Source organism: Hyla sarda, chromosome 4, assembly GCF_029499605.1.
Source record: "Hyla sarda isolate aHylSar1 chromosome 4, aHylSar1.hap1, whole genome shotgun sequence".
In the NCBI taxonomy this organism is placed as follows: Eukaryota; Metazoa; Chordata; class Amphibia; order Anura; family Hylidae; genus Hyla; species Hyla sarda.
The window spans coordinates 378611578-378623676 of NC_079192.1; the positions used below are offsets into that span (position 1 = coordinate 378611578).

General features: G+C 50.4%; 1 protein-coding gene across 9 annotated transcripts in view; it reads right to left on the reverse strand.

Annotated features, from left to right (window-relative positions):
- LOC130267318 (zona pellucida sperm-binding protein 4-like) overlaps nucleotides 1–12099 on the reverse strand; it is a 112936-nt gene that overhangs the window by 12272 nt on the left and 88565 nt on the right. The window contains exons 1-2 of one of the 9 annotated variants that reach the window (XM_056516865.1): nucleotides 9761–9781; nucleotides 8343–8520 (exon numbers count right to left, since the gene is read on the reverse strand). The exons of 7 other annotated variants lie outside the window; for them this stretch is intronic. In XM_056516865.1, coding sequence (XP_056372840.1) covers nucleotides 8343–8520; nucleotides 9761–9766 — 184 coding nt within the window. In that variant the 5' untranslated portion in view covers nucleotides 9767–9781. Of the gene's footprint in view, nucleotides 1–8342; nucleotides 9526–9760; nucleotides 9782–12099 lie in introns of those variants that run through there. One more of the 9 variants, XM_056516864.1, reaches the window with a different exon arrangement.

Below are 12099 nucleotides of genomic sequence, written 5' to 3' on the forward strand. Positions count from 1 at the left end.
GTTGAACAAGGCTGTACATTTCCCGGGACACAGCCCAGGTGTCGAAATAGTAATAGCAATGAGAGAACTTAAACAACTAAACACGGGTATGCGGTACAAAATAGAACAGCAAGGGGTGAGCCAGGGAGGCTAATACAATGAGAATGGATATCTGACATCCGGGGAGTAAGAGGAAGAGATCCACGGGGACAATACAGACTCAAATCTATCTACCGCATCCTCTTTAATAGCATTGAGTTTCTCCGCCAACATAATAACATTGACCCGATCTACTACCCTTGGTAAGGACAAGGACGGTAATTTCCAGCTAGCTGCAATGTGTATACGTGCAGCTAAAAGAATAAACTGCGCTAGACGGAAGACCTTGTTAGGCATTTTTGTAGGATGGGCCCCCAGTAGACAAAAGGCAGGTTGGAGGGGGCATCTAGAGGAACACACTTCTCTCAACAGTGTGACTATAGAATTCCAAAATCGTCTAACAATAGGGCAACCCCACCAGATATGATACATGTTCCCCACCAAGGGGCAGCCCCTGAAACATAAAGGGGAAACCATTGGATAAATGGCGTGGAGCCTAGAGGGGACATAATAGGCCCTATGGAGAATTTTCACGGATGTTTCAGTAAGAGATACCTGCCAACTACCTTTACTAAGAAGCTCACAACATTCCTGCCACTTATCTGGAGTAAGTGTAACATGGAGATCGGATTCCCATTGTTGCATAAAGGGGAGTTTACAACCTTCAGGAGGAGAAATGAGGTGTGCATAGACCAGGGAAAGCAGGCCAGAGCGAAGAGGTGAGTATAAGGCGGTAGATTCAAAGAAGGATGAGGAGACAGTGTTAGAGGGAGGGGACAGTGTGGACAAAAAGGAAAAAATTTGACGAAGACGGAGGAGTTCAGAACTAGGGGGTGAGTGTTGTGTCATGAATGCCTCCATCGTCGTCAATTTGTTACGGGACAAAAAGTCATGGAGATATCTGAAATTATTAGACGTCCACCACGCAAATGCTGTTGTATGGAGACCAGGGAGGAAAAAGGGGTCATGAAAGAGAGGAGTGAGGGGAGAAGCACCATATTGTAATGAAAACTTAAACCGGACCCTTCGCCAAAGCGACAGAGAGTATAGAGTCAACAAAGCAGAAGATGGGAGAAGATGGGAGACAGGTGGAATAGACCAAAGAAGAGCAGAGGGAGAATACGGAGAGGTGAGGGAGGATTCCAAGCGGACCCATAGAGGAGCACCAGAGGGGGCGTGGAACGGCATAAGCTGAGCTAGCCTGGCTGCATGGTAGTATCTAGCAAAGTTTGGTACAGACAGACCCCCCCAATCTTTTATGGAAATACATCATTTTCCTCGGGATACGGGGGGCTCTACCACGCCACATAAAACGAAACACATCTCTTTGCAGAGCTCGGAGATCAGCAGGCGGGACAGGGATAGGGAGAGAAGGAAACAGATAGAGAAGACGGGGGAGCACAACCATTTTAACCGTGTGAACCTGTCCCAGCCACGACAGAAAAGGCAGGTCCCAGGATCGAAGGTCAGAACGAATAGATTGGAAAAGCGGAGGATTGTTAGCCTGGTACAACGTAGAGATAGATGGAGTAAGGACAGTGCCCAGGTAGGAAAGTTTAGAGAGAGAGTCTGGGAAGCCAAAGTTCAAATTGATCAATTTTTGTGTGCGATGGGACATGGAGGAAGAGGGTCTCCGATTTGGAGTTATTTATCCGTAATCCCGAAAGGGCTGAGAATCGGGAAAGGATACTAAACAGATTAGGGAGGGAGACAAGAGGGTTGGTGATGGTGAGAAGTAAATCATCTGCAAATAAACTAAGTTTATAGTCATCGGAGCCTATCCTCGCTCCCGTCACATCAGGGGAAATACGGATCGTGGCCGCCAGGGGCTCCATCGCCAGCGCAAAAAGAGTCGGCGGATCCTGACCGGGGAGGGAGTGATGGCGGGCAGTTTAAGAAAGGCAGAGGGATTGGAGTATAGCAAGCTGAGAATGTGTACAAAGGAACCCGGAAATCCCATGTAACGGAGCACACCAAATAGATAGGGCCAGGTGACACTGTCAAAGGCCTTCTCGATGTCGAGGGCAAATGCCAGTAGGGGTATGGATTTCGAGGAGCTCCAATGAAGAATGTTCAGGACTTTACGGAGGTTATCAGGAGCTTGACGGCCCGGGATGAATCCGACCTGATTGGGATGGATAAGACGGGGGAGGATGGAATTAAGTCTATGGGCCAGGATAGTGTTACGCCGAGCGCTCCGGGTTCCCGCTCCTCCCCGGAGCGCTCGCCTCACCTCCTCCGCTGCAGCGCCCCGGTCACGTCCTCTGACCCGGGGCGCTGCGATCCTGCTGCTAGCCGGGATGCGATTCGCGATGCGGGTAGCGCCCGCTCGCGATGCGCACCCCGGCTCTCCTACCTGACTCGCTCCCCGTCTGTTCTGTCCCGGCGCGCGCGGCCCCGCTCCCTAGGGCGCGCGCGCGCCGGGTCTCTGCGATTTAAAGGGCCACTGCGCCGCTGATTGGCGCAGTGGTTCCAATTAGAGTTATCACCTGTGCACTCCCTATATTACCTCACTTCCCTTGCACTCCCTTGCCGGATCTTGTTGCCTTAGTGCCAGTGAAAGCGTTCCTTGTGTGTCCCTTGCCAGTGTTTCCAGACCTTCTGCCGTTGCCCCTGACTACGATCCTTGCTGCCTGCCCCGACCTTCTGCTACGTCCGACCTTGCTTTTGCCTACTCCCTTGTACCGCGCCTATCTTCAGCAGCCAGAGAGGTGAGCCGTTGCTAGTGGATACGACCTGGTCACTACCGCCGCAGCAAGACCATCCCGCTTTGCGGCGGGCTCTGGTGAAAACCAGTAGTGGCTTAGAACCGGTCCACTAGCACGGTCCACGCCTATCCCTCTCTGGCACAGAGGGTCCACTACCTGCCAGCCGGCATCGTGACAGTAGATCCGGCCATGGATCCCGCTGAAGTTCCTCTGCCAGTTGTCGCTGACCTCACCACGGTGGTCGCCCAGCAGTCACAACAGATTGCGCAACAAGGCCAACAGCTGTCTCAACTGACCGTTATGCTACAACAGTTGCTACCACAGCTTCAGCAGTCATCTCCTCCGCCAGCTCCTGCACCTCCTCCGCAGCGAGTGGCCGCTCCTGGGATACGCTTATCCTTGCCGGATAAGTTTGATGGGGACTCTAAGTTTTGCCGTGGCTTCCTTTCCCAATGTTCCCTGCATCTGGAGATGATGTCGGACCTGTTTCCCACTGAAAGGTCTAAGGTGGCTTTCGTAGTCAGTCTTCTGTCCGGAAAAGCCCTGTCATGGGCCACACCGCTCTGGGACCGCAATGACCCCGTCACTGCCTCAGTACACTCCTTCTTCTCGGAAATCCGAAGTGTCTTTGAGGAACCTGCCCGAGCCTCTTCTGCTGAGACTGCCCTGTTGAACCTGGTCCAGGGTAATTCTTCCGTTGGCGAGTATGCCGTACAATTCCGTACACTTGCTTCAGAATTGTCCTGGAATAATGAGGCCCTCTGCGCGACCTTCAAAAAAGGCCTATCCAGCAACATTAAAGATGTTCTGGCCGCACGAGAAATTCCTGCTAATCTACATGAACTTATTCACCTAGCCACTCGCATTGACATGCGTTTTTCTGAAAGGCGTCAGGAACTCCGCCAAGATATGGACTCTGTTCGCACGAGGCGTTTCGTCTCCTCGGCTCCTCTCTCCTCTGGTCCCCTGCAATCTGTTCCTGTGCCTCCCGCCGTGGAGGCTATGCAGGTCGACCGATCTCGCCTGACACCTCAAGAGAGGACACGACGCCGTATGGAGAACCTCTGCCTGTACTGTGCTAGTACCGAACACTTCCTGAGGGATTGTCCTATCCGTCCTCCCCGCCTGGAAAGACGTACGCTGACTCCGCACAAAGGTGAGACAGTCCTTGATGTCTACTCTGCTTCCCCACGTCTTACTGTGCCTGTGCGGATGTCTGCTTCTGCCTTCTCCTTCTCTACAGTGGCCTTCTTGGACTCTGGTTCTGCAGGAAATTTTATTTTGGCCTCTCTCGTCAACAGGTTCAACATCCCAGTGACCAGTCTCGCCAGACCCCTCTACATCAATTGTGTAAATAATGAAAGATTGGACTGTACCATACGTTTCCGCACGGAGCCCCTTCTTATGAGCATCGGATCTCATCATGAGAGGATTGAACTTTTGGTCCTCCCCAATTGCACCTCGGAGATTCTCCTTGGACTTCCCTGGCTTCAACTTCATTCCCCAACCCTGGATTGGTCCACTGGGGAGATCAAGAGTTGGGGGTCCTCTTGTTCCAAGAACTGTCTAAAACCGGTTCCCAGTAACCCTTGCCGTAACTCTGTGGTTCCTCCTGTAACCGGTCTCCCCAAGGCCTATATGGACTTCGCGGATGTTTTCTGCAAAAAACAAGCTGAGACTCTACCTCCTCACAGGCCTTATGATTGCCCTATCGACCTCCTCCCGGGTACTACTCCACCCCGGGGCAGAATTTATCCTCTCTCTGCTCCAGAGACTCTTGCCATGTCCGAATACGTCCAGGAGAATCTAAAAAGGGGCTTTATCCGTAAATCCTCCTCTCCTGCCGGAGCCGGATTTTTCTTTGTCTCCAAAAAAGATGGCTCCCTACGTCCTTGCATTGACTACCGCGGTCTTAATAAAATCACGGTTAAGAACCGCTACCCCTTACCCCTCATCTCTGAACTCTTTGATCGCCTCCAAGGTGCCCACATCTTCACTAAATTGGACTTAAGAGGCGCCTATAACCTCATCCGCATCAGAGAGGGGGACGAGTGGAAAACGGCATTTAACACCAGAGATGGACACTTTGAGTATCTGGTCATGCCCTTTGGACTGTGCAATGCCCCTGCCGTCTTCCAAGACTTTGTCAATGAAATTTTTCGTGATCTATTATACTCCTGTGTTGTGGTATATCTGGACGATATCCTAATTTTTTCTGCCAATCTAGAGGAACACCGCCGGCATGTCCGTATGGTTCTTCAGAGACTTCGTGACAACCAACTCTATGCCAAAATTGAGAAATGTCTGTTTGAATGCCAATCTCTTCCTTTTCTAGGATATTTGGTCTCTGGCCAGGGACTACAGATGGATCCAGACAAACTCTCTGCCGTCTTAAATTGGCCACGCCCCTCCGGACTCCGTGCTATCCAACGCTTTTTGGGGTTCGCCAATTATTACAGGCAATTTATTCCACATTTTTCTACCATTGTGGCTCCTATCGTGGCTTTAACCAAGAAAAATGCTGATCCCAAGTCCTGGCCTCCTCAAGCAGAAGACTCCTTTAAACAACTCAAGTCCGCCTTTTCTTCGGCTCCCGTGCTCTCCAGACCTGACCCTTCCAAACCCTTCCTATTGGAGGTTGATGCCTCCTCAGTAGGAGCTGGAGCTGTTCTTCTACAAAAAAATCCTTCCGGGCATGCTGTCACTTGTGGTTTTTTCTCTAGGACCTTCTCTCCAGCGGAGAGGAACTACTCCATCGGGGATCGAGAGCTTCTAGCCATTAAATTAGCACTTGAGGAATGGAGGCATCTGCTGGAGGGATCAAGATTTCCTGTTATTATCTACACCGACCACAAGAACCTCTCCTACCTCCAGTCGGCCCAACGGCTGAATCCTCGCCAGGCCCGGTGGTCTCTGTTCTTTGCCCGATTTAATTTTGAGATTCACTTTCGTCCTGCCGATAAGAACATTAGAGCCGATGCTCTCTCTCGTTCCTCGGATGCCTCAGAAGTTGATCTCCCTCCGCAACACATCATTCCACCTGACTGCCTGATCTCCACTTCTCCTGCCTCCATCAGACAGACTCCTCCAGGAAAGACCTTTGTTTCTCCACGCCAACGCCTCGGAATCCTCAAATGGGGTCACTCCTCCCATCTCGCAGGTCATGCGGGCATCAAGAAATCTGTGCAACTCATCTCCCGCTTCTATTGGTGGCCGACTCTGGAGACGGATGTTGGGGACTTTGTGCGAGCCTGCACTATCTGTGCCCGGGATAAGACTCCTCGCCAGAAGCCCGCTGGTTTTCTTCATCCTCTGCCTGTCCCCGAACAGCCTTGGTCTCTGATTGGTATGGATTTTATTACTGATTTACCCCCTTCCCGTGGCAACACCGTTATTTGGGTGGTCGTTGATCGATTCTCCAAAATGGCACATTTCATTCCTCTTCCTGGTCTTCCTTCTGCGCCTCAGTTGGCTAAACAATTTTTTGTACACATTTTTCGTCTTCACGGGTTGCCTACGCAGATTGTCTCGGATAGAGGGGTCCAATTCGTGTCTAAATTCTGGAGAGCTCTCTGTAAACAACTCAAGATTAAATTAAATTTTTCCTCTGCATATCATCCCCAGTCCAATGGACAAGTAGAAAGAATTAACCAGATCCTGGGTGATTATTTGCGACATTTTGTTTCCTCCCGCCAGGATGACTGGGCAGATCTCCTTCCATGGGCCGAATTCTCGTATAACTTCAGGGTCTCTGAATCTTCCTCCAAATCCCCATTTTTCGTGGTGTACGGCCGTCACCCTCTTCCCCCCCTCCCTACCCCCTTGCCCTCTGGTCTGCCCGCTGTGGATGAAATTTCTCGTGACCTTTCCATTATATGGAGAGAGACCCAAAATTCTCTCTTACAGGCTTCTTCACGCATGAAGAGGTTCGCGGATAAGAAAAGAAGAGCTCCCCCCGTTTTTTCCCCTGGAGACAAGGTATGGCTCTCCGCTAAATATGTCCGCTTCCGTGTCCCTAGCTACAAGTTGGGACCACGCTATCTTGGTCCTTTCAAAATTCTGTGTCAAATTAATCCTGTCTCTTATAAACTTCTTCTTCCTCCTTCTCTTCGTATCCCTAATGCCTTTCACGTCTCTCTTCTCAAACCACTCATCCTCAACCGTTTTTCTCCCAAATCTGTTCCTCCCACTCCTGTTTCCGGCTCCTCGGACGTCTTCTCGGTCAAGGAGATTTTGGCTACCAAAAAGGTCAGAGGAAAAAATTTTTTTTTAGTAGACTGGGAGGGTTGTGGTCCTGAAGAGAGATCCTGGGAACCTGAGGACAACATCCTTGACAAAAGTCTGCTCCTCAGGTTCTCAGGCTCCAAGAAGAGGGGGAGACCCAAGGGGGGGGGTACTGTTACGCCGAGCGCTCCGGGTTCCCGCTCCTCCCCGGAGCGCTCGCCTCACCTCCTCCGCTGCAGCGCCCCGGTCACGTCCTCTGACCCGGGGCGCTGCGATCCTGCTGCTAGCCGGGATGCGATTCGCGATGCGGGTAGCGCCCGCTCGCGATGCGCACCCCGGCTCTCCTACCTGACTCGCTCCCCGTCTGTTCTGTCCCGGCGCGCGCGGCCCCGCTCCCTAGGGCGCGCGCGCGCCGGGTCTCTGCGATTTAAAGGGCCACTGCGCCGCTGATTGGCGCAGTGGTTCCAATTAGAGTTATCACCTGTGCACTCCCTATATTACCTCACTTCCCTTGCACTCCCTTGCCGGATCTTGTTGCCTTAGTGCCAGTGAAAGCGTTCCTTGTGTGTCCCTTGCCAGTGTTTCCAGACCTTCTGCCGTTGCCCCTGACTACGATCCTTGCTGCCTGCCCCGACCTTCTGCTACGTCCGACCTTGCTTTTGCCTACTCCCTTGTACCGCGCCTATCTTCAGCAGCCAGAGAGGTGAGCCGTTGCTAGTGGATACGACCTGGTCACTACCGCCGCAGCAAGACCATCCCGCTTTGCGGCGGGCTCTGGTGAAAACCAGTAGTGGCTTAGAACCGGTCCACTAGCACGGTCCACGCCTATCCCTCTCTGGCACAGAGGGTCCACTACCTGCCAGCCGGCATCGTGACAGATAGATGTTAAAATTTTGGTATCAATGTTTATAAGGGAAATCGGTCTATAATTAGAAACTAGTTGGGGGTCCTTTTGGGGTTTGGGGATGACAGCAATATGTGCATCCAGGTACTCAGAGGGAACGGTGGAAGCAGAAAAAATCTTGTTATACAAATATGTCAAATGGGGTAATAAGATAGGGGCGAATTTTTTGTAATAATGGGCTGACAGTCCATCCGGACCGGGGGCTTTCCCTAATTTAAGGCCGGAAATAGTATTGGTGACCTCCACCTCAGTTATAGGGCCTCCCAGAGCCTCTTTATCATCAGAGTTGAGAGAAGGAAGATTTGCGGAGGCAAGAAAAGAAGATAAACAAGAGGAGAAGTCAGGCGGAGGGTGAGGTTCAGAATATAGACGGGAGTAAAAGTCGAAGAAAGCCTTGTAGATGTGTTGAGAGTGTGAGGAGTACGAACCTGGGTGAATTTGCAGTCTGTGAACATAGTTGAGCATACGTCTTCGTCTCAGCTGGCGGGCTAGCAACCGATCCGGTTTATTAGCGAATCGATAATAAAGAGCTCCCGTCCAACGGATAGCCCGCTCCACCCGGTGAGACAAAACCGCATCCAACTTCAGCTTAGTGTCACGGAGTGCCTTATAAAGATATAAAGAGGGGTGTAACTGGTGGGCAAGGGACAGCTTAGATAGTCTATGCTCTAGGACAGTGACATATTTATCTTGGTCCCTCTTGATACCAGAGGCTATAGCAATGAAGGTACCTCGTATGTGGGCCTTGTGAGCCGCCCACACCCAAATGGGGTCACTATCAGGAGTCGAATTAATATCAAAATACGACTTCAGAGAGTCAGAGACCTGTTGCTTCACCGCTGGGTTAGACAGAAGAGCCTCATTCAATCTCCAGCTAGACGGAGTGGTAGGGCGACCCACAAGGTTCAGTACAGTCATCACCATGTCATGATCAGACAATGAGGACAATACATGCCTAGAATATAACAGGTAGGGTAGAGTAGTAGTATTAGTAAGGATCCAGTCTATGCAGGAATATTGCTGGTGGGAGGGGGAGTAATAAGAGTACCCACGGGCGGAGCCGTTATGCTCTCTCCATGTATCCGCCAGGGACAGCGAACGAAACTGGTCTAACAGGGTACGGTGCTGGGTACCAGAGCGTCTGAAGGGAGCATTAGAGGACCTATCTAGCTTGCCATTTAATACAAAATTAAAGTCACCCGCCCACAAAAGCACATCATAAGAGAGGGAGGACAGGTTAGAGCATAAGGATAAGAAAAAGGAAATAGGGTCAACATTAGGTGCGTAGGAATTTACCAAACATACAGTTTTACCGTATAACGTACCTAGTATAATCAAAGTACGACCCTCAGGGTCGGTCTGTATGGATGACACTTCAAAGGGAAAAGAGTTATGAAAGCAGATAGCAACCCCACGGGACTTAGTATGAAAAGAAGAAAGATAAAACCTAGAGTAAGTAGGATGAAGGTGGGAGGGGAAGGAAGAAGGCGTAAAGTGAGTTTCCTGTATACAGATAACGTCTGGCTTATGACGTATATAATCCTTAAATGCCTTCCGGCGCTTAGAGGGGGAATTAAGTCCCCTCACATTATGAGATAAAATACGACACATCACCCCTGAAGACACATAAAGCTAAGCAACCCCCCCACATAGCAGTAGACATACTAAGAGGCAGCCCCGGACTAATAACAAGCAATGTAGGCTTCCCTGAGGGCTCACAAGAGCCTGAATGCAATGGTGGCATACCACAAACCATACATAAAACTGATAGAACATACAATACAAAACAAAAAACAAAGAAAAGAACATGGAGAGTCACAACCCACTCCAGAGTGGAGTGACATACTTCCATCTTGGGAGTCGAGAGAACATGCAGTCCAGTCATCACCTACTCCTGCATAACATGTATGGACAAGGACTGAGCAAAAATGAACATGAACTTAGTCCACCAGTCCATCCAGGGCCATATGGAAGTCAGGTAATCCGCTCTTCGACCCGGGATAGGGTGTCGGCTGGGCGAGAAGTTGAAGGGACCACAGTCCAGGTTCGAGCAGGGCGACCCTGTCGTTGCGGTAGTGGGGGTGCATCGGACCAAGCGATGCGCTCTTTAAGAAGAGCCTCCTGCGCTGCGGCCAGGGATTGAACCGTGTAGTTGCGGGACCCAACTTGAAATGAAAGGGAAAACGGGAATCCCCATCTATATTTAATCTGCTCACGTTGCAAGGCTAGGGTAACTGAGCGCATGGAGCACCTCCTCTCCAGCGTGGAAGGGGCCAGGTCTGAATAAATCCGGACTTCTGGGGGCACAGCTGGCAAGTTGGGGGCATTCCTTGTAGCCGACAGGATCAAGTCCCGAACCTCCGCATAGTGCAGCTTAAGCACAACATCTCGAGGAGTGTCAGGGTTGCGTGGTCTGGCCAGGGCCCTGTGAATCCTGTCCATACGAAGCAATTCAGGAGCAGTCTGCGGGAGGAGGGCCGCAAACAGTGTCGTAACAGTCCCCTTAAGGTCGGTGGTGGTCTCAGGTAAGCCCCTGATACGAAGATTAGCTCTCCTCGAGCGATTTTCAATATCCTCCAGTTTTAGCTCCAGAGCTTCCAACTTGTCATTGTGGGCATCTATATCGCGGCAATCAACCTCTGCCGCGTCAGCCAGCTCATCTAGCCGGGTTTCATTATCCGCTACCCGCTGGCCCAGCGCTTGTATTTGCTGAGAGAAGTCACTCACCTCCTTTTGAAGTTCAGTGCGGAACAGCTTCTGGATATTCCGGTACATGTCAGCAGTTGAATGCTGTGCAGCGGCTGCTCCGTCCTCCCCGTCCGACTGCTGGTCAGAGTGTTGAGGAGATGTCGGCGCCATCTTGGTGGCTGGTGAGGCGCAGAACAGCTCGGGGATTGACTGGGATAATCTCCCCGAAATCTTCTGCCTCTGCTGCCTGTTTCGCCTGGAGGACATGGCGGGATCGGACGGTCAGTCCTGTCGCTTGTGGAGCCGGTAAGGCGCTTAAAGGAGCTCAATTCGGTGTGGCGGGCACGGAGCTCACATTACTTGCATCCGCACTCATGAGCCGCGCATGCGCCCATTTGCACCAAATTTACCACACTTGTGCAAGGCACATGATAAATTTCGTGCAAAGTTCTAAATTTACACACAGTTCTATTTGTACACCTGATCTACACCTCACAGGAAAAGTGGACACAGGGGGAGATTTATCAAAACCTGTCCAGAGGAAAAGTTGCCCAGTTGCCCATAGCAACCAATCAGATCGTTTCTTTCATTTTGCAGAGGCCTTGTTAAAAATGAAAGAAGCGATCTGATTGGTTGCTATGGGCAACTGGGCATCTTTTCCTTTGCACAGATTTTGATAAATCTCCCCCACAGGGATTTTGCTCTATTGCTTTGAGGTCGGATTCCATTGATAGTTTTTATCCAACAGAAAAAACGCCAGAAAAACTGTCCCAGCTTTTTCCTGCATTTTGTCAGTTTTTCTTGCATTTTTTTCTAGCGTTTTTGCTGGTGTTTGGAAACAAAAACTGTACTAAACTTTTTTTAGTTTTTTTTTTCTTCAAAATTTAGATCTGTGAATGCGGAGGGCTATGTCAGATTTAGTGGATTTTTTAAATATCAATAAAAGGGTTAACGAGGACTGTGGGGGAGTGTTTTTTTTATAAATTTTTTTTTACAATGTGTTGTGTTTTTAATAATTGAATTTTCAGACTTAGTAGTGGAAGGCATCTTCTAGACAGAATCCATTACTAGGCCGGGGCTTAGCGGTAGCCCCCAAAACAGCTAGCGCTAACCTCCAATTATTACCCCGATACCCACCGACACTTTTTTTAAAATAATTTTTTTCAATAAAATGGTTAACAAGGGCTGTGGGGGAGTGTTTTTTTTAAATACATTTTATTTTCAGTGTGTCCGTGTTTTTTTATAATTGAATTTACAGGGTTAGTGGTGGAAGCCGTCTTATAGACGGTATCCATTACTAAGCCGGGGCTTAGCGTTAGCCCCAAAATCAACTTGCGCTAACCCCCAATTATTACCCCGGTACCCACCGCCACAGGGGTGCCGGGAAGAGCCGGTACCAACAGGCCCGGAACATCAAAAATGGCGCTCCTGGGCCTAGGCGGTAACAGGCTGGCGTTATTTAGGCTGGGTAGGCCAGTAACAATGGTCCTCGACCAC